This window comes from Artemia franciscana, chromosome 3 (genome assembly GCF_032884065.1).
Source record: "Artemia franciscana chromosome 3, ASM3288406v1, whole genome shotgun sequence".
In the NCBI taxonomy this organism is placed as follows: domain Eukaryota; kingdom Metazoa; phylum Arthropoda; class Branchiopoda; order Anostraca; family Artemiidae; genus Artemia; species Artemia franciscana.
The window spans coordinates 1,005,768-1,029,611 of record NC_088865.1 but is presented as its reverse complement, the minus strand read 5'-3'; the positions used below and the strand labels follow the sequence as shown (position 1 = coordinate 1,029,611).

Here is a 23,844-nt window from a genome sequence, read left to right as displayed (position 1 = left end):
TCAGACTCTGGAGTGAATAGAAAGCTCTTTTCAGTAATTTTGGTTATTATGGTTTTTTTTTATGTTAGACCAAATACAAACAAGCAATGCAAAAAAATGTTTCCAATAAAGCTTAAGTGGCGTCTTGGTCTTTAGAAGTGTGGGAGGCATTAGCCTCCCACACTTTCTCTTTTTCCACACAATCCTCTTTGTGGTGGTGTACTTGCTATAATTTATGTTTACTTTCGGGTTTCATTTATTTAGTGATTGTCATTTTTATTCTTTTACGCTTGAATTGCTATTTGAATTTTTTACTCTGAATTTAGGCTTAATCCGGCTCTTTACTTTTTTAAAATTAATAACAAGAAAGACTTGCTTACTATAATAACTAGATTGTTTTTATATATAGATTTATAGATATAATACACATAAATAGATTGTTAATAACTAGGTTGTTTTCATAAATAGGTTGATACATATAGTGCACATAATATATCATGTGTAGCATTGGCAGAAATTTTTGTTTTTGATATGTATATACGAACATTAAATACGAACATTTTTATTTCTTAAAATTCTCAAATTTCAATGAAACATTATGCCCCTCAGGGATGTATAGAGCTTTATGGAGATTGTTCATCACCAGTGATGTTGTTTGGGGCGGGATCATTTACCCCACCCCCCTTAGGTTTTGCCCTTCCCCTTCCTTGATTTTGAAACAACAAAAAAGCCCCCGCTCCGCCTGAATTCTGAAAATTACATATGGCCTCCCTTCATAAATTTTAAGGAATTTAGCGAAATCATCGTATTTTTTGTCAATTTTCATTTTTCTTTCATTTTTTTACCCTCCTGTTTTTCGGTATCGCTAAAATTATAACTTTATGAATTTGATTGGCACGTAGGAATCTCTTTTATGAAGGTTCAAATTACGAGTGGTAGCATAAATTAAAATGATTTAAAATAAATCCCCTCTCCTATTATCGGCACTTCCTCGTAATCATCATTTGCTATTTTTCACCGATTTTGAATTTTTCTCTTATCTATTTCTATTAGTCTCCTATTTTTTTAGTAGTGTTTACATCATAATTTCATAAATTGCTATATTTAGCATAGGCTTTTAGATGCATAGACTTACATGTAGGAATTTCCATTTTCTATGCTCTGACTGGTGACATAAAGAAAAAAAAAACGAAAGAATAGATGAATTTTAAGGGGGAAAAAATCGAAGAAATCAGAAAATTTTGTAAGTTTGGATTTTTTCAGGGGAGGTGTCTTGATAGTGATAAGTTAGATATTTTGTAATAAGTTTGTTGATTTTGATAAGTTTGTTTGATAAGTTAACTGACGTTTTCTGCATCTTGCTAATAAAGCCCGCCCGCTAAACGTTCAGTTAATAATATGAATATTTTGATATATGTTTGAATGATATATATTAATTTATGTACTTTATGCATAAAGTTATTCATCAATTCACGTCAAATAAAAATCATCAAGTTTCATAAATCGTAGGTAGTGTGAACTAGTTTCATTAAAGTGTACACAATCAAGCGTAAAACGTCCCGAAAATCGTTTCTGAAAAGTCAAGACTTGAGATGGAACAACGTCTAGATTTGACGATTGACAAAGCATAAAAACACGCACAAACGAAGAAAACGAGGACAATAAACAGCCGATGAAAAAATTGAAAAATTATGGAAATATTTCCGTCAAGACCTCCGATTGACTGTACTCAGTGCTTAACAAAACTGATAAAATATAAAATCCAAACTTTAAAACAAAACACAAAACTAAAATAGGATGACTCTTTCTTAGTAACGGTGAAAGGGTAACTGAATAAAAAAATACACAAGTCTAAATGGCATTTCACAGTTTCATCTTACGTAAAGCGCTCTTAAAGGCTTCTTACTTTCCAGGTAGATTGTTATCAGAGATTCTATTTCTTTGCAGAACATAATTTTGTGGATATATCTGAAAACGATCAGAATTAAAAATTTCATCATAGATGGGGCTTTATGACACTGGAGGAAAGTTTCTCATGTGTCTCTATTGAGAGCTATCTTTCTGTGGATGCGCTTTTTGTCTTAACTGTCTCCCTGAAAACTTTTATGAGACCTCTAATGGGGGGGGGGGGGGTTAATGGATGTTCTATCAAATAAAATGAAATGGTGTGGATTGTCGTACAAATGCTGAGCCAAGGCAGAATATAAAAAAATCTCAGGCCACCAGCATAGCCCCATGGCCATGTCGATTGGGGACCTGTTCTGATAACCTCTCCCCTAAATGCTGATGGGTTCTTCCTACATAAAAACAATTTAGTTTGCATTTTTGTGTTTTATCATGATTACCAGTGTGGTCTCAGAAATTATTTACGACCAGTGACAAAGGATAGAAAATCCAAGTCAAGCCTGTCAAATCCAGTCAAAGCCAAGGCCAAGTCATTGCAAGTCAAATCCAGGGAGCCTGTTCTATAAATCAGGGTTTGTGAAGCAGGCTCGTACAGCTCTTGGCTTGAAAGCCTGGTTACTTGGCTAGTTTCAATCGATCCATATTTTGTACAAATTAAGTGTATTTTTGTTGCTTGAATAAACAACAAAATACTCAAATTATAAACTTCAACTTATTTAAACATAATGTTGACGCCATCAGGACAGAGATGACCTGTTTAATTTAATTTAACATCTATCAAACTGTTTACTATAACACCCATCAAAAGCCCAATCACCCATCAAAGAACAATAACACCCATTATACTGTTTTAGGTTATGTTTTACAATTAGCTTTTTAGCCTGTCTGCATTTTGGCGAGAAAAATGGACAGCTAAACTGAACAAGCTAGAAACAGGAAAATTGTATAAACAATTATAGAGCCCTGAGAGCTGTAAAAACCAAAAAATATAAAAATTATTACAAAAAAAATGATACCTGAAGTGGATTCACCGCAAGATTTGATGAGGGACGAAGGCCTTTGGTACCTAGGCCCGTTTCCTGGGGATCTAAGATTGGCGTAGTCTCATTTCGCAACCTAAAGGTATCTGAAGTTGAGCTACCGTAATAATGAGTCAGTACCCCTGGAGGACCAGCAAATAAAAAAAGGACTTGTAGTGTCTCTCACTATGTAAGGTTGGGGCACCAGGGAAACATTTTTTCTTGTAGCAGAAATATGATTTTACTTCTAATGTCCTGGTATTTTTGTTTTTAGAAGGAATAACACAGTATATCAAAGGGGATGCTTTTTTCTACTTGTAGCACAGGGGCTTTATTGATTCACTGATACCTTATATACATGGGTATGCTCTCTAGCCATTAATAAATAATTTATAAGACCACACTGGCTATTCATGGCAAAATGAAAAAATTGAAGAAGAAAAACGACGATATTTACAGCCAGTGAATAAAAGAAAGGATAAATAGGCCATTATTTCAATTATAGGATAAATAGATGTTTCAATTATATTTCAATTATTTTATTTCAATGATAGGATAAAGGATTAATAGGCAGTTATTTCGGTCGAAACCGCTACTCGACTATCCCCAGTGCACACTAGTAAATAAAGCGGAAAAAATATACGAGTAAGAGTCCTGAGGACAAAATACAAATAGGATAAATTAGAGATACCAGTTAAACTTACTTATGCCCCATTTATAATGGATTTATGGATTTCGATCATTTATGTAACTGTTATTCAAAAACTACTATTTCATAACAAATTTTCAATATTAACGTAACTGGCAAACGACTACTGTTCAAAAAATTTTTTTACAAAACAAATTTTGTATGATTTTTTGTATTTAGTTACCCTCTCACCGCTGCTTTGAGAGGGTCGATGATTTTAATTTCGTTTTATTTTTATCTTATCCTTGTTTCGTATATTTTTCTCTTTATTTTATTTTCTGCACCGAAGACAGTTGAGCGGAGGTCCCTACCGAATATTTATCCTTAATTTTTTTTCACTGGCTGGCTCACTGTTTTTCTTCACAGATTTTTAATTTTGCCTTGCCATAAATATAGTAAGTCACATCCTATATTCTTTACGTGTAGCATCATTACGTAGGTGTTAAGTAGTATAAAAAATACAGGAGGTGGACGACATCATTGATCAATTCAACTTACATAGTTTTCATTCCATTTTACATAATTCTAACAGCAAATATTAAAAATTTTGAGTATTTTCCATCCTTACATTCAAGACGAAAATAGGTCCTAGGAAATCAAAGTTTGGTCTCATTTTTATACTTTTTCAAAATGTGAACACACGAGCTAGACCACATCATTAATCAATCCAATTTACCCTCTTTTTAATTGAATTCACACCGTTTTAAATGAAATTTTCTGAAATTTTTAGAATTTCCCATCATGAGGCTTAAGATCAAAACAGGTCTTGGGAATTAAGAATTTAATGTATATTTTACTTATATTCAAACTTTATATATACTACTGATAAAATGTAATAATTCAATATCATTTCATATTTAGCAAATAGTTAGGTATCAATATCTAAATAATTGTTATTATCATTCCCTTTTCTTTCAATAACCTTTAAAATCATACCTTTGTCTAATTTTTAAATTTATTTTCAAAATCAGCCGCCTTAGAATGAAAACGCTTAGGTGCAAACAGATCAACCATTTCACCTTTAAAATCAATAGTGATCTTCTTTCCATATTTAGTTGTAACACATTTCATGTTTTAATTGTATTTGCCATTCCAATGTCTAAATCTTTTTTTTGTATAGTTCGATTATATTTTTCAATTTTCATTTCGCTTAAAAGTTTTTCCAAAAAGTTATTTTATTAAACAAATTTCCAAATCAAAAAAATTATATATTAACGTATAATTTAATATTAACATCTTCCATGATTGCTTTTCTTTCGGAATATATAGCGCGGTAAATGGTGTATGGATGCAGTTATTTGATCTAATATAAGTCTAATTTCTATATCAGCAGTTGATCCACTTTGATAAATATTTGATTCATGCTTTGAAACTTCAAAACAAAATAAAAACTGTTTTAAAATGATTGTAACTTACAATTGTTCCACTATATTTTTTTTGTTTATATCCTAATTGTAAAAATCGTTGATAACTGTTAGAATAATGTTCATCAGCATCACCGAAGTCGCATTTAAAATCTATTTGAGGATGTTTATATCCATTTACTCTCACGTCACTTCAATTAGTGTCCATGTGGTCAAATACCATATTATTTTGCGTATAAATGATATCTTTTTCAGACTTCTATAACGCAACAACCATTTTAATTGTATTACAGCGTTCCCTGACTACCCTCCATGTTAATTTTTATTCATCTTTTTTATTATCACTTTTAAAGGTATTAAACGCTTTCCATCTTAATCCAAATGGGCTACCGTTTCCTAATCGAGCTTTTAATTGTTCCGCCTTTTTCGTTAATCCAGATTCTAATTTAGTTGCTATGGGTAAACTGGTATGTAATACAGGCAACAGACATGGTGAATGCATTACATCTACTTTAAAATTTTGAACTCTATATTTTATAATCATATTGGAAAAATCGTTTCTTTTAATACAATTTGACGTGTAACGCTTCTAAAAACGATTGATGTCTTGACAAAACCTAGATAATCGTGAGAATGAAAAATTAAAATACCACGTGATTTTCTTTTCTTTTATTCATTCTTTTAAATAAACCACCATTAAGAGCGTTATTTTGTTTTATTGTACTTGTTCCGCCACCTGCTGCAACAGGTGTAGAACGCACCTAAAATATGAAAAACGCACCTAAAATATTCAAACTAGAAACGTTAAATGCTGGTTGAATAATATTGGAACCATGGACATTCTAACCTATTTAGAATACCTCAGCTTGGTATTACTGGACCCCAGAGATCGAACCTGACCGTAGCATCTTCTGGATAAATACGGGACCAAGGACTAATTAGCTGACCTAAAAGCAAGTTTGACTGAAAAATGAAGAACAAGCACAGGTTAGCAAATAGAGAATCGAGGGTCAATAATTTAATAACAATCACGGTAGAAAAAAAGAGCAACAACGCAGGAACTGGTTACAGAGAATCTATATTTTCGACTAAAAAAAAAGAAAAAGAAAAGAGCACTACTTTGGTGAAAAGTGATTTTTACCACAACATATATCCAGTCGTCAAATCTTTTGTTTTATTTCATAAATTTGCAAAATGTGCCCTTCTTTTGCCCTTTTATGTCCCAGATTTCTGAAATATGTCCCTTTTCTCCCCTTTACGTCAATGTGTTCTGGCACATGGGAATGTGTCTTTTTTTGGGAATGTGCTTTCAAACTCGTTTTCTGCTCTAAAGTAATCAGACTGACTGGGCTTTATCTTCATGCCAAAACATATTAGTAGCTGTGCCTTGACTATAGTCATCTGTAAATTCTAATAAATTTTTAACAGTAGTCATTATACCTACACAATCAAAATTTTCAAGACATTTTTTATTGTTAATATATTCAGCATTTCTGAACAAACTAAAAATCCATTATTTTTTTGAACACCTTCATCATTATTTCTCATATTTGTTCCATTCAATCGTCTTATTTTCATTTTTGCATAAAGATAACTGTCACTTGGAAGAATCCAAGATTCCACATTTTTTCAAATGAAATTAAAATTTATTTGTTAAGATACATTCACGATGTTTTCTCTATTTCTGTATATTCATGTTTGGTTGAAGAATAATCAGTAATAGGTTTTTTCAAATAATTCCCAATAAGGAGCAACAACTTTATTCACTGCCATTTATATACGGAAAAAATTATTAGATAAACTTTTAAAGATTCAAGCAGTGGAGGCGGATCTACCATTGTCACCGAGGGTGTCAACAAGAGCATCGACGGGGATGTAGTTCAAGTCCCTTTCCTAATATTTTTGCATCCAATAAACCTTTCTTCTGTTCATCAAGATGTTTCCTGAAATATCTCTTGTTATTTGAAAGTATATCTTTTAGGTATCTCACATCATTTAGCTATCTTTGATTATTATTTATCAAATCTTTTCCATATTCAATCGCTATATTTTTGAATAGTTCCAATCGAGGTTTAATCATAATTTTATAAATGGAACGAGCTTCATCTTATGTATTTTTTATGGACGTCTTGAGTAATTTAGAATTGGCATTTTCTTTTTTTTTTAAGAAACTACCAAACCACTACCACACTGTCTTGTACACAATAATTGTTTCTTGTTGATCAACATTTATTATTGGCAAGTTTTATGAAACATTTCTATTTAAACTTTTTTAAATCCAATTCATTCAATTCTCTCTCCATTCAGATCAAATAATCTATCTAACTGTTCAGTTACTAAGTCATCTTCAGTGTGTTAATACATTCGTCTTGATTGATTGGAAGATATTGCTTTTCTATAAGAATCTCAGAGAGTAGCTTTCCAGGTTCTTTTTTTGGAGGAAAACTCCAGATCACATCAGAGGTTTTATTCCTGTTCACAATTGAGCTATGCACTAGCGTGCAGTGAATATGTATTATATCAACATTTTTTTAATATTAGGAGCCTTAAAACATTATATTAATTACTTAATTCAGGTTCAATTTTCAAATCCTAAAATAAAACAAAAAATAATATTAAACCAAAATTTCAAAATAATTACAAATTCATTGTTGATGGATTGGATGATATACCGATTGGGCATCAAGCTAGGCATGAATGAAATAACGAGCTATTAAGTTATTTAAACGCTCGTCATACAACCCGTTGGGAGTAATAACGTTTGCCCATTCATCCTTGTTTTTGCCCTGTATTCAAACGTATTGTTTTTAAATCGATCACTAATATTATACCATTAATACTATAGTGTATATTAAGTTAAAGCTATTTCATAATCAGAGTTTAGATCTAATGGGATCGAATTATTTGTATAGGACTCTTTGGTTTCACTTCTGTTACCACTAATAATAATCAAAATCATTTATTCTAAAAGTAAATAAAATTGAACTTCTGAGATAGTTGTTGTAATAATATTATAGTTATGTTTCTTAATAATTCTATTTTTGAATAATTAATCGATCAGGTCAATAGTTTCATTTCTCACTTCACCTGATGTATTTCCAGCAGCTTCGCTACGTAGAAAACTATGAAGGTTTTTAATCACATCATTTGTATTATTGTAAATGCCAGTTCCTTTCTGAGGATGTATAACATCAAAGTTATCTTTAATAGCTGTTAACCTTCTTCTGTAGATTTTTTTAGAACCGATACATTTTTGTAATTCACTAGATTTCACACCTATTATTTTTCCTCTATATCTTTGATTAAGTGACCCTGATTCATCTATAGCCTCTTTGAAATATTTATAATGTTTTAAATCAATGCTAGATATTTCAAAATATAATCCCATAGGATAATTTTTTTTATTGGCTGCTCTCAAAAGTTTTTCATTTTGCCCAGAATCGACATTAGCCATGAAATTTGGTATATTTGGGGATAAAACAACTTGACTTGAATGAGCTTGATTGCTTTCTTGCAAATTTGCTGCGTTGCTTAAAAATTTATCAGATATCATATTTGCATTTTTATCTTCTGTTTCAAGCATTGGAGCAGACAACTTTTCAGCATAGTCACGAAATCCAGCTTGCTCCAAGGCACGCTCTTGAACTATATTTTTTTTTGTATTTCTCTACTTTTCACTATGCTCGCTAACAATTTATTCAGCTTAACAGGATCTATTTATAGAATGAAAGTTTTTACTGAATAACCTTTTGACTTTTTTTCGTAAAAAACACCAATAATGAGTTCACCAGTTTTGTCCAACATTTCATACGCTCTAGGGGTGTTATGTTTAATTGCAATTAGTTCAAACACATCAGTTGTTTAATTTGGCAGGTAACCTTATCAAAACCAGCCTTAGTTGTATTAATTCTAACCAAACATTAACATTGAATTTGTTTATGGATGTTTTTTGAACTGCGACATCAGGAATTAAATTATTCCACACCTCGTTTTCATTTCCTTTTTTACTCGCTTCTGTTGGTTTCGTTGTTATAATCTTATGTATAATAAGATCCTATTATACATCTACCCAAGGTTTTTCGCTGTTATGAGTAAAATCTTTTCATAATTTTTCTTTGATTGTTCTGTTAAACTGTTAACAATTTGAGCTTACAATTCACTTTCTGATGAGAACCAATGAATTTCAGTACTCTTAAAAAATACTTGAACGTTTCTTATAACAAATTCTTTACCTTTATCTGTTTGTAATTTTTTAGGTTTTCTATTTTTTAAAAACCCGTAAAAGCATTTATTATTTCCTTGCCAGTTCTGTCCTAAAGAAATACACCAAGCATATTTACTAAATCAATCGATGGCTCCAAGAATATAATAAAAATTATTATTTTCAATTTAATGCTGCTACTTATCAACCAAATCTGCTTGCCACTGGTAATCGATACTGAATGTAAACGCTTTAAATGTATGATAAGCTGAATAATGTAAAGAATAACTATTTTGACTTTGCAACACTTCTTTAATTTTAGTTTTTGACTCAGTAAAACCATGTTCTTTCAATTTTCTACGTAAATGATCAATCTTTGAAAAGTTTGAACATTAGAGTTCTAAGAGTTTGCTTTCTATGCTACCTGTGCAAGTACAAATACCACCTTCTTTTATCTAGGGTTTTTTTCTTATTGTATCCTATTTTAAAAAGAATCATTTTTTTTGCTACTACAAAGTGTACAAATACCTTTAATCATTGGTACATCATTTCTTTTTAAAACTGCTCAGGTTAAAAACTTGGTTGCAGTAACCTTTTTACATTACATACAATAATTCTATAGATCTACAATATTAAACAAATTCAGATTATGAAACAAAACACTAACAAATTTCTACGTTCTCAAGAAAGGGTCAATAATAGTAAAAAGCAAGCAATGAAATTCCTCGGGCTCGACTATTTTTAAGATTTGGAATTTAGTTTAACAATCAGCTCTTAATAAATGGCTGATATTGCAGAAGTGATTAAAAGCTGTTACAACGAAAATCCAAATTCTTCAAGATAAAAATAAACTATCGCGTTACACAATTAATGAATTACATCCAGCAGTGGAACTATTTGATATAGAAGCTGTTAGCAGAAAAGATGAACTGTTAAATAAAATAAATAATCATCATTACTTAAATCTAATCTGATTGAGTTAGAGCGTAATACATAGTGTCGTATTTTAAAAACAGGGTTTGAAAACTAAAAATAAAAGAAATTACTTTAGATTTATGAATTCAATTTAACACTATGAGAAAAAGATATGATTGAAATACCTTAAATTTTTTTTAATCAGAACAGGTTCCAACTGCTGGATGTTATAACGAAGTGAAGAATAAAGTAAAAGGTTATTTTGATAAACAAGTTGAGATTAATAAGAAAGTGAACGAGGATACTAAAAAATCAATAGAGATTTGAGTGGTAAAAACAGTGCTAAAAGATAGGAATACATGGAATAAAAGATAGGAATAAAAAGATAGAAATAAAAAAGATAGAAAAATAGAAATAAAAAGATAGAAATGAAAGATAGAAATGGAATAAAAGATAGGAATAAAAGATAGGATAGGATAGATAAAAGATAAAAGATAGGAAGACATTTCGAATTTATTTATAAATAAGAAAAAATAACAGAAATTCCAGATATCCCAAAGTATATGTTTGAAGTAGAAGAACACGATAATAGTCCAAGTATTCAGTGGATTAGAGAAAATCTTCTTACAGTTAATATTTCATTGAATAAAAATGGTGCTGATTTTTGACCACTTTTTGACTCTGTTGTTAGAGATTTAAAAAATAGAATGAATGATAGAGATATTTACATAGGGAAGAGGCTAGCAGGCATTCTTTAACTACCATAAAAGAAGTCTGTATAGAAATAGCCAATGAGTATGAAAATAGACAGAGAGATCATGGTTATGCGCAAAAACAAGAAAGAGAAAGGTGAATAATATAACTAATAAAAGCTGTTATATTTGTAAAAAGAAATTAGTAGATAATAATTTCTGTTTAGATCATGACCATATGACTGGTGTTATACGTGGATTTGCTCATGCAGAATTTGATAAAAACTTTAGAATTCCTAAACTTATCCCTTTTGTAATGCATAATCTTTCAAAATATGACTCTTATTTATTTCTTAGAGAATTAGTACCTAATAACGGTATTCTTGATTCAGCAGAGGGTTTTGTATTGTTTTATTAAACAATAACTGTAAATGAAACCCAATACGAAAGTGTTCCATAAATTCACTCTGTTTTATGGTTTCATCATTAGATAAGCTCTCTGAAAGGTTAGCTAAATCCGAATGTGAAGTAAATTACAGTAGTTTAAGAAATAATTTCAAGTATACTTCTGATGTATTTCAATATACTTAAGGATTCAAAGAAATCATAAAGAAAGGGGTTTATCGCTATGAATGTATTGATAGCTATGAAAGAATACATTATGTAAAATTACATTCAATTGATAAATTTTATTCTAGATTAACAGGAAAAATCTTTCTGAAGAAGATTATGAAAGAGCACACACTATTTGGAAGCTATTTAAATGTAAAACACTATTAGATTACATTAAATTATACCTATAAAACAATGTTTTAATTTTATCAAATTTGGTTGAAAATTTTAGAAATGTATGTCTATATAATTATAAACTAGATACAGTGCACTTCTTCTCAGCACCAGGACTAACATGGGAAGCTTTTCTTGAACACTCTAAAGCTGAAATTCTATTATTTTCTGACTAAGATGTGTATACATTATCGAAAAAGGGATAAAAGAAAGTGTATCTCAGTGTATGAAAAGATATGCTTAAGAAAACAATAAATATATGAAAAACTTTAATTAAACACAACCTTCAAATTATTTAATGTATTTAGATGCTAATAACTTAAATGGCTGGGCAATGTCACAAAATTTACCTGAAAAAACTTCACATTTATTAATATACCTGACTATTTAAAAGAAAATAATTCCTTAGATTACTACCAATAGTTAGAACAACATGATCAATCAGAAATAAATAAGGATAATGTGGGAGCAATTTATGACGTTAATTTAAAAATCCCAAGGCAATTACATGCACTACATAAAGATTTTACCTCTAGCTCCCGAGAATTATGAGCACAAATTATGTACAAATCTACATAATAGAACAAATTATGTTGTTAACTAATTTTAGAATATTATCTTAAGTATGGTTTAGCACTAAAAAAGTACATAGAATGCTAGCATTCACAAAAGTTGATAATTTAAATGTTATATCAATCATAAAATTAAGCTAAGTCAAAAAGGATAGGATGATTATGAAAAAAAGTGTCTTTAAACTTATGAATAATGCATATTTTAGAGAGACTATGAAATGTAAGAAAAAAGCAAATATTAAAATAATTACTTGTCTAGACCCAAGACAAAAAAACGTTAAGTAACCAAAATTTAGATCTGAAATCATATTTAGAGATACATTTTTAATAGCTAGAATGGCTAAATCAGAAATCAAATTTGACAAACCTATTTCCATTGGGTTTGCTATTTAGAATTATTTTAATTTACTTATGTACCAATTTCATTGTGAATACATGAAACCTAAATATGGTGCCGCTATTGATTTATAGTACATGGACACTGACTTTCAAGATGTAGAACCTAATTTAAATGATAGATTCGATACTTCAGATCATAAGAATGATAATAGTAAAACAGTTCAAAATAGGGAGGAAACCTTTTAATTGACAGTGAACAGATATAAAATTATTTAACTGTATATGTGTTCGAAATATCCAGTTAAATAATTTTATATCTGTTCACTGTCAATTAAAAGGTTTCATCCCTATTTTGAACTGTTTTACTTTCGTCATGGAAAGGCAGTGTGGTCTTCGAAGTTATCTAAGAATGATAATCCATATAAATTTTATCAATTAAATAAAAAATTCGTAGGATTAATGAAGGATGAGATGTCTGGTAAGATATTATCTGAGTTTGTTGGTTTAATATGTAAAGTATATGCCTGTCTAAAAGATGGTGGTGACGACAACCAGGCAAAGAAAAAACTAAAATGTATCAAAACTAATATCTAAAGGATAATAAAAAAAATTTTGCAAAACAATAAGGACGTACTATTTGGAAAGCTTATTGGAAGCCCAGTATAATTTAAGAGCAAACAAGCATAATATGTTCCTAGAAAAAAAGAATAAAAAAGCTCTAGATCCAAATTACACGAAGAGAAAAGTGCTAAAGAATAAAGTAAGCACAGTACCTTGGGGTTTTAAAGCCTTTAAGTTACAAGCTAGTTAAAGTATCATTAAGCTAATTAAGGCTTTATATATAAGCTGGGTAGGTATTAAAGTCAAGCTTCATAATTAACGTTAAGCTATAAGGTTCAATGCTATAAATTTCAAAGCTATAAGCTTTATAGTTGAGTTTCTCTTAACAAAAATTTTTAACGTGTAAATAGATGGAAAAGCACCTATTTAATTATGTGAATGTGGAAAATAAAGATCGTTTCGAAAATAAACATCTACTAAAACCTCAGTGGACTTTTTGACTGTTGATTAGTGGAAACTCTGGATGTAATAAAACCAAATTACTCTTGGAACTTGATTTTCGCTTAAATATACTTTCAAAAGTTTATCTGTATGCCAACAATCTTGAAGAAGACAAATATAAAGATTTAATGCTTAACATGAATGTGTTGAGAGAATGAATGTGTTGACATATGGATCTTTTAGTTGTGAGTAATGATAAAAGCGATATCATTGATATTGATGACCTAAGTCCAATTGTTAAAATTTAGTTATCTTTAAAGATTTTGACTCAGAAAAAGAACAGAAAAAATGCAAGATTAATTTTTGAGAGGGAGAAAACGAAATACATGAATAATCTGTATTATTCAGAGCTATTTTAATACGCCTAAAATTATTCGACTAAAATGTAACTATTTTGCATTTTTCATGTGTTTTAATCCAAAAGACAATGATAGAATCAGACAAAACCATGCATTTGACTTTATAAAAAGGCAAATCTATCAACTACTTTAATCAAGCAACAAATAATCATGGATTTTTACTAATTGATTTGAAAACAAACGATGAATCTTTCGAGTACAGAATGAACTTAGATATTTGCATAATAGAATTGGCGTATACCCAATGAATAAGTTTGGAACTTTAGGAAGTCAATATTGGAAGTATATAAGTAACAAATGCGGATTGCTGGATGGTTATGGTAATCTTGGTTTACAGGGTAAGTGCTTGATTAATTCGGGTGACGCAAAATCAGACAATGATGCTATTACTTTACAAATTATGAACAGTATTTTAAACGATTTTACGGCTGAAGTTAACCAAGATATTCTTACGAATCAGTATTTAAGTGAAGGTATTAATATATTAACTGAAATTTATCAATCACCTGATAATATATTGACTAGAGTTGATGGTGAAGGATTAATCTTAAAAAATACTTTGGAAATAAAACAAGCAGATGTAAAGATGAAAAATAGAAGAATTGAAAATGTTGGAAACCCAGAAAATGGTGCAGATGCAGTTAATCTTTGAACTTTAAATGATTTCAAGCAAGAAATTATTACATATCAAATCCTAAACAGTCTGAAATTAAGTGAATATATTAGTAAGTATTCTAATATATATTCATCATCCGACAGCATATTGACTAGAGTTGATGACAAAGGATTATTAGTAAAAAATACCTTAAAAGTAACAAAAGAAGATACTAATGCAGAAAATTAAAGAATTAGAAACGTTGCAAACCAAAGAATGGTGCAGATGCAGTTAATCTTTCAACGTTATTGGTGTCCTCGAAGGGTTTTATGCAGTTATCTTATTGCTTAGATAATTTCGAAAATTTCTTACTAAATATACTTGAAAAAGATTCCGATGTAGAATGTCAAATGAGAATGAAAGAAAAGTTGAAGTAAAATAAATAATATTAGGTTTTTGTCTAAAAAATAATTTTCTAATTAATAGAAGGGTGCAATTTATTTATCAGAATTTTAGAAACAAAAAACTAAAACGTTTTTCAATGCAAAACAAAAATTGAAAGTGGGAGTAAAGCGTGCAAAAGTGAATGAACGAGAACCTGTTAAACTATTACTTCATAAAAGACAGGTTACTGTAAGATTAATTTTATCTACAAACAACTACTTCAAAATCATCCAAGATTACCGCTCATATCTCTTCCCGATAATTTGAAATCAATAAAATATCTGACTTAACTGATTACGCAATTCATTTATCTCCTTCAAAGAGTAAAAAATAAACAAATGTTTTAATAAAAAAAATTGCCGAATTCGAATAGAAAATATTTTTGTTGGTAAAGAATCTATTAAACTCTTGCTTAAAAGAAAACAAATTGAACAAATTTAGCAAGGAAAAATGAAGAATAAATATATCTACATAATTATATCGTATCATCCACAAATTCAAAATGGTGGCTTACTTCCATTTTAATATCATTAGCAGCTGCAATAGGTAAATTTGCTCTAACAAGTGGAGCTGCAGTCTTAGGAACGTATGCTGGTAAAAAAGGGTACCGATAAAATTACTGATTCTTCAAACGCTGGAAGGTGAAGGTTTAACATTACTGGTGACTTTACCGGAACGTCGATGTTTAAAATTACCCGGTGCAGACAAAATTGTTGGATTTGGATCGGAAGTGGTTATTGAAGATATCAAAAACATGGTAGACCGATGAAAATACAAATACAAGTGGTTAAAGTACCTAAACAGCGTGGAAGACCCAGAAACGTTGAAGCTGAGACTTACAATTAAAAGAATTCTCGCTTCCAAATAACGGGGAACAGCAGAAAGAATCAAAAATCACATGATACTGCGGACCAATATTGATATATTGAATGAATCAGGTCATATTCCTTATTTTTGAGGTGTTTCTTCTCGTGATAACTTGCTGTGCAAAAATAAAGAAAAAAGAATGTGGTGTAATCAAATATGACTGCATAGAATATCCTGGGAACCATGGGACTTTTTATTTCAATGATACCAAGTACTCATTTGTAGAATTTGATGATTCTTTTGGAATCCAACCTGGAAATGAAATTATTGACAAATTAAAGACTTCAAATCAACTAATTGCCTATCATTCTACTCAAGTCCAAAATTTTAACGACGTGGATTTTAGTCATTTGTGTGTTGATTATATAAAAAGAAGATTTAAGAAAATGGATCCACATAATTTTATCTAAAGTTTATTTTGAATTATAAATTGAAGAAAAATTAGGCAAGGGATTGTTTGTTTATCGTAGAAGAGTTAAATACTATAGATATGTTAATGATGGTTGCTTAATATCCAAATTTACATTTAATACTTCAGGCTTATCCGCTTTCGATTTGTTATCCCTTGCCTCTTTGAGTCTTGGTACGGTTCTGATTGAAATACTTCAAAAATCTAAACATACCAGAAAGAAAGGCTGAGTATAAAACTACAGATTCGTTCTATTTAGAATTTTTTGCTATGGAAAAATCGGGTGAATTGACTAATTAAGAAATAATTAAACGAGAAAATGAATTCTACAAAACATTACTGTTTTTCCCCCGTGAAAAATATGTGAAATAAGTAACATTAAATGGTTATAGATATTGAACAAATTCTGTTAAGTCCAAAAAATAATATTAAAGAATAATTTAAGAAATTACAAAAACTTCAAAACTTAGGCTGTTATCCATTTTTTTTGTCGGTGATCTCAGATCAGCCCGGGCTCTGGGGAAACCCCGCTGGGTTTTTGTTTGGAGGGAAGCTAGCTGCTTCTTACTCCTTGATCCGGGACTAAAAAGTATTGACTTCATCAACTGCTACAAGAGGTAACAGTGAGAGTCAAACTGTTGGATCGTATCCAATGATCAATCAATCGCTTTACCAACTCGGCCATTCTGGCGTGTAAGGAGGGTTTCTACAATCTTTTTGTGTTTCTTTTGACTTTCAGAATCAATAAAAGTTTTCCGGTTACTGCGCTTGAATCCGTAACCTTCAGGTTCCGAGTCAAGTGCTTTAACCAGTTTTGCCAACGGAGACTTGTCTAGAGCTATATACTAATGGGATGGTAATAAAAATGCGGTTTAGAAAACATACCTAATAAAATCATCGCCTATTAAATGGAAAATTTTAAGCGAAATGAAAATTTTAAATAAAAATAATTCAACTATTAGGTGAGAAGATTTAGACATTGGAATGGAACATACAATTAAAGCAAAGAAATGTGTTACAACTAAATATGGAAAGAATATCGTTATCATGATTGTTTTTAAAGGTGAAATGGTTGATCTATTTTCACGTATTCGTTTTGACTCTAAAGCAGCTGATTTTGAAAATAGATTAAAAGATTAGATAAATGTATGATTTTAAAGGTTATTGAAAGGAAAGGGAAAGACAGTAATAATTATTTAGATATTTACAACGAAATCCTCAATAAGTACTAAATCATATTAAATTATTTCATCTTATCAGTAACATATATAAAGTATTGAAATAAGTAAAATATGCATCAAGTTCTTATTTCAAAACACTTGTTTTCATCTTAAGGCTCATAATGGCAAATTGTAAAAATTTCAGAAGTTTTCATTTAGAATAGCGTTAATCCAATTTAAAAGGGGTGAATTGGATTGATCAATGATTGAGTTCAGCTCCTTTGTTCACATTGTAAAAAAGTACGAAAATGAGACCAAACTCTGATTTCCAAGGACCTGTTTTCAAGTTGAAGCTCTGGATGGAAAATGTTCAAAATGTTTAATATTTGATGTTAAAATGATGTAAAATGGAGTAAAGATAATGTAAATTGAATGGATTAATGATGTGGTCCAGCTCCTGTATTTCTTTTACTACTGTGTTACTTTAATATAACTTTCAATTATTTTCGTGTTATTAATTTTTTTTTGTATTATGAATAATTAATAGAATATCTTTAGGTATTTGTGCATGGACGAAGCAGATAGGATGATTGACATGGGCTTTGAAGAAGATATTCGGACGATATTCTCATATTTTAAGGTAAAGCTGTTTGCTCTTATAAAAAAAAATATCGAAGTGTTTAAATATTTTTCTTGACAAGTACATAACAGCAAAAAAAATTATTAAAACAAAAATTGTGTTGATATTATATGACAAGAGGCAAGGGCAAAGGTACGACATTTAAGAAAAAAACGGATAAAATTGTCTTTTTTCCTCTCTTACAGTTCACTTAAGAAGGTTAGATTTTGTTGTTTATTTCTTCTTTGTTTCTTTTTTTCTTTTTCCTCTTTCTTATTTTTTTGAGCACTGAGGACGACTTGGCGGAGGTCGTTGTCGAAATATTTGCTTGTTTTTCACATTTTGCTACTGGCTGAAAAAATCCTCGTTTTAAATATTTGATTTTTCTCTTTTCATTTATTATTTCCTTTCTTGTTTTCATATGAAATAAAAGAGTGGAAAAACAGCAAACTTTAAATAGTTAAAGTCCAAATATTTTCACTCCAAGTCCGGGAGCCCTTATCAACAAGAAAAAAGTTAAATTCAATTAAATGCAACATATGAAGAAGAATACAAAAAACACACAAATAAATAAATATAACTAACATATTAATTGCCTCCAAAATACTGCAATCACTGTTTAAACCTGAAATAGCTCACAGAAATGACAAAAAACTATCTCTGGTATCTAGTATTGATTTTGTCATGTCTTTGTCCTTATTTAGGTTTTTTACTTTTTTAAGATTGCAGTATTTTTCATATAATTAAGATCTGAGTTTTATTTATTTGTTTGTTGTTGATTGTTGTGAATTTTTGTTTGTTTGCATTACTCTTTGTTTGTCGCGTTTAATTTGATTTACCTTTTTTTCCTTAATTTATGTTCCTGGATTTGGAGTCGAAATATTCGTATTTTTATTATTTAATTTAATTTAATTGTTCTTTCTTCCCGCTGTTTTATTTACATTATACAAGTTTTCTCTCTTAAATTCTGTAAAAGGAAAAGTAGTGTAGTCTAAGAAATTATTTACAAAACTATAGCCTAATGCCATCGCGACTTTAGGAGGTTTGTGGAAACAGGTTTGTGGAGGTTTAGGAGGTCTTAACAGGTTTGTGGAAACAAAGACAATATTGAATATCTAATATTAATTCTAGTATTATAAATATCTAATATATATCTATTATTAATATTAATATCTTGTAATAAATATGTGAATTAATAACTTTCAATAAATATCATCCAAATGCTTTGAGTATTTGAGTGGAACGAGAATTTAAGATGTTTGCAGTTCACTTTCTAGGATGGGATTCCTGCTAAAAAAATTATTATATATTTATGTCTATATTAGCTGTTGGGAATCAGGGGTAGAAATACCGCCTCAAGCTACGGCGAATCCGGTTGGGGACAGGGAGTCTAAGTAAAGCATTCCCAGTAAATCAAGCCGCTTTTGTAAGTTGCATAGATTGAAATAGTAATCAAATTGCTAGTACTCCTAATACATGGATTCTAGTTTGCTCAAATTGTTTTTTGTTTTAATATTTTAATTTTATCTTATATTACTTTTTAAAGCCAATATGAAAGGATCCCTTCTTTCCGGCTTAGAGGGTATAATTTGATAAAGCATCCTTTTTTGGGATTATCTTTCTAAATTTAGTATTTAGATTGTTGTGTTATCCTCAATGAAAATCCCTAACTATGGGTTCGATAATATTTTGCAAAAGAACTATTTTATGACTGATTTATATGTCATGGCTGAAATTGTAAAAAGTGCCATTATTTTCTGTCAACAAAAAAAGAATATTTTGGCATCATTGCAAAAAGCCTTACCTTTTGTCTCACTTATCAGACAAGAGCCGCTTTTACTTTCCCCGTCATTGCATCGTGTCTTGTTCTCAGGTTGTCCATGTTGTCCATGTTTATCCATTGTTCTCATGTTTTATCATGTTACCATTTTTTATCATGTTACCATTTTATATCAGTTTTTATCATGTTATATCAGTTTATATCATCCATTTTATATCAGTTTTTATCATGTTACCATTATCCATGTTTATCATGTTATCCATTTTGTCCATTGTTCGCAGGTTGTCCATGTTTAACCAAACCAAACTTTAAAGCGCTTTCATCTTACAAGCTCCAAGTCTGTCGAACTCGGGTTCTTCAAATTTTAACACACCAGATTAGCAGGATTGAACACGGGTTCTGAAAAGACACAAATCTGTGAATACTATACTCAAAATAATAATTTGCACAATCCATGTCCAACTCCTTGTTGGATGTGAGTGGCCTGAAAAGGGTGCTCAGGCGTCAGGGTTGCCAGCGTTGCTGCGTCTTATCACTTTATCCTTTAACGTCAGTGAATGTGCATTCATCCATCATTTTAACATGGCTTCAATCTTCCAAATGAATCCCTGGACCTGTAATATTGTTACCTTTAGTGAGGCCAAACCTTTTTTGCCTTTGGAGAAGTGAGGGGGCTATAACTTTGACTCAACAGCCAAGAGGATTATGCATAAAAGTGATGGGAATTTTTGCAAAGAAACATTAAAACAATGTACGTTTGTCTTAGAAACTTAAAATCTTCCTTTAATTCTGGCAATGACAGAAAAAAATTTTTTAGGCAGTCCAATATCGACAAAGTAAAAACGATAGCTCAATTTGTAATTAAAGGAGAAAACAACGACACTTTGTCCGATTAAATTAAAAACCGAGTGGAAGGGGTCAAGATACTTAATAATAATCAGGCATCTTATTGTAAACTATAATCTACCCCCTCCCTCCTTACTGCTACACGTTCAACAATAATAACTTAGTCAAGCATATGTAATTTATAAAAACAAAAGCCAGTCTTGCCGACTCTTTGTGGCTTTTTGCCTCTCTCTCCTTGTTCACTTTCTGCGGTTTATACCTCATAATTTTGCCCCTCCAGTGACGTCATTTTAATGAAAATTTTCTTTGTTTACAAATTAACACTTCTAAGAATATTCTGAAAAATTCTTTATTTATATTTTGAATTGTTCAGATGTTTCTTCGCTTTGTTTGCTTAAACACACACAGCTCGTTATTTATTTGCCTAGCAATAAGTACGATTCACAGGCTCTGTTACCTACCTTCGCTTTGCCGGCCGGAACATTGGCTTGACGGAATTTTTGTCAGGAGGAAGTTTTCTTTTGACCTGAGCCGTCTGGAAGACTGGCCTTCTGTCGCCTTGTAACTTTGTTTCTTTTTCTGTTGATTGTTTTTATTGGTGAAAATTTTTATTAATTTTTCATAGCTTATAACCCTGCTCTCGATTCAAAGATTATATTTATACCAATTGAGTGTTTAATAGTCAATATGCTTGTTATAGGGTAGTTAATTTTTAAAACTGTTGCATTTTATTCTCTTTTTGTCGTTGCTGTTTTTCATATTTATTCGCTATTTTTTCCTTTTTACATTTGTCTCACTTATATCCTACTTTTCTGGCTATTTAGTTGACACCATATAAATTAAAATAAACTACAAATAAACTTCAAATTAGAAAGTAGTACACTACATATGCTAACATATTGTTGACCCAGAAAGTGCCTATCCGACTTTCAGATTTTTGGGAGATTAATTTCCTTTTTTAAGAATTGAATTTCCTTTTTATTAAGAATTTCCTTTTTTGTTAGAATTGATGTTCCTTTTACCATGCGCTTGTTCTGTGTTATGAACTGAATATTCTTTCGAGAACTGACTCGACATCTTCATATGTTTGTTAATTATTTTTTCGGTATTTTATTTTAATATTACTGTGTATATACGTCCTTTGCTATAGTGCAGATACGAAAGTACCTATCCCAGCGCTGGAATTACTGTTTTTACCTTTTATCCTGGAAATACTATTTTTATAGACAGTATTAAACGGTTTGTTTTTATTTTATTTTTGTCTGGGTTTACACGTCAACTTTGACAAATTGCATCTATTTGGCAAAATAGCTTAAGAAAAAATGTTCTTCTACAAAATTTCTGTCATTTATTTCGTAAAAACTAAAACCCTTTTTTATTTTGTAGGGACAGCGACAAACGCTTTTATTCTCTGCTACCATGCCAAAGAAAATTCAAAATTTTGCGCGTTCAGCTCTTGTCAAACCAATAACGATTAATGTTGGTCGAGCCGGTGCTGCATCAATGAACGTTGTACAACATGTTGAATACGTGAAATCAGAAGCAAAAATTATTCATTTACTTGATGTACTCCAAAAAACAGCACCTCCTGTCCTGATTTTTGCGGAAAAGAAAGCAGATGTTGATACTATACATGAATATTTGCTCCTTAAAGGAATAGAAGCTGTGGCAATACATGGTGGAAAAGGTATGTTTGAGGATAAAGGGATGTTTTAGGTTTTTTTTTACACTTTTTTTTACCTAGGTCTTAAACTGTGGATATCATCTGTGAGTTTTTGCTCTCTAAAGAAATAAGAGATGTTGTAATACACGGTGGAAAATGTATGTTTGGAGAAAAAAACTTCTTTTTTTTACCTGGGTCTTAAACTGCGGATACCATATGTGAGTCTCTGCTCTTTAAAGGAATAGTAGATGTTGTAATACATAGTGGAAAGGGTATGTTTGGGGCCAATAGTGGAATGGGTATTTGTGGGGTTAATAGGATGTTTTGGACTTTTTCCATTTTTCTAACTGAGGTCTTAAATTTACACCAGCGAGGGTTTTAAACCAAAATAACATCATTTATAGTTTTTTTTAACTATAAATTACCGAAAGAATTGATATTTTAAAGATTTTTTTCCTATTGCAGGAGGGAGGTTGAAAACCTGGCACCTCCTCACCCAGCCACACATATGACATTTAGCGATCGCAAATTCTGTCTGTCTGTCTGTCTGTCTCTCCCGATTTGTCACAATCGGGTGTGACAATTGTGACAATTTCTCACTGTCTGTCACAAGTGCCATATCAGCTCTTAGCTCTTGTTTTATACCTAGGTCTTAAATTGCGGATTCCATCTGTGAGTCTTCTCTCTTAAGAAGTAGGAGATGTTGTAATACATGGTGGAAAGGGTATGTTTGGGATCAATGGAATGTTTTGGGTTTTTTCCCTCTTTCTAATTGAGGTCTTAAATTTATACCAGCGAGGGTTTTAAACCGAAATAACATCAATTATAGTTTTTTAACTATAAAATACCAAAAGAATTGATATTTTATAGTTTTTTTTCTATTGCAGGAGGGAGGTTGAAAACCTGTCCCCCCCCTACCCAGCCTAGGATTAATTGGCACCTCTGATAATAACTTATCGATTACTATTGTTAAGATCATATAGAGGGGGAGGGTATTGGGTATGAAATCTCCCTCGAGATTGTTGTGCAACCAGTAAAGAATTTACGAAAACATATATTAACAAATTTTTGAATCGTTTTACAAATGTTTTTTGGGACCCCAAAAATATTTCTTTAATTTATATTTTAGATGAACCATCAGCTAACTAGTTGGGTCGAATCAAAAAAGAAAGAAAAATAGACCATTAAGAAACACAAAAATATAGATGTTTAAAAATAAAAATTCGCCCAAGAATGGCGGGAAGATACACTAAACAGACTCACTAACTATTTGGAAAAACCGTCATCTGATCAGATGGGTCCCAAAACAAAAACTTACCTAGCATTTTTACATTTTCATAAGACTGTTTTCAAATTAGTGATTGGCTGGAAATCACGATTTTCAAAAAAAGGGAAATACCTTGTAATTTTTCGAAAACTTCAGTTAAATCTTTTAATAAGAAAGGGGATAAGCGTGAATGTGCTAAATGTAGGTATAAGTATTAACTTGATTTCCTTGGAAGCGAATTAATTAGCACAATGATGCTTGTTAGACTTCGAGATGCTGTAGATAAGATTTTAAGGGAAGAACAGTGTGGTTT

General features: G+C 30.7%; 1 protein-coding gene across 7 annotated transcripts in view; it reads left to right on the top strand.

The window, feature by feature from the left end:
- Positions 1-23,844, top strand: part of LOC136024721 (ATP-dependent RNA helicase abstrakt-like) — an 83,473-nt gene that overhangs the window by 39,866 nt on the left and 19,763 nt on the right. For all 7 annotated transcript variants that reach the window (XM_065700141.1, XM_065700145.1, XM_065700142.1 and 4 more), the window contains exons 8-9: positions 17,915-17,996; positions 21,988-22,288. In XM_065700141.1, coding sequence (XP_065556213.1) covers positions 17,915-17,996; positions 21,988-22,288 — 383 coding nt within the window. The remainder of the gene's footprint in view (positions 1-17,914; positions 17,997-21,987; positions 22,289-23,844) is intronic.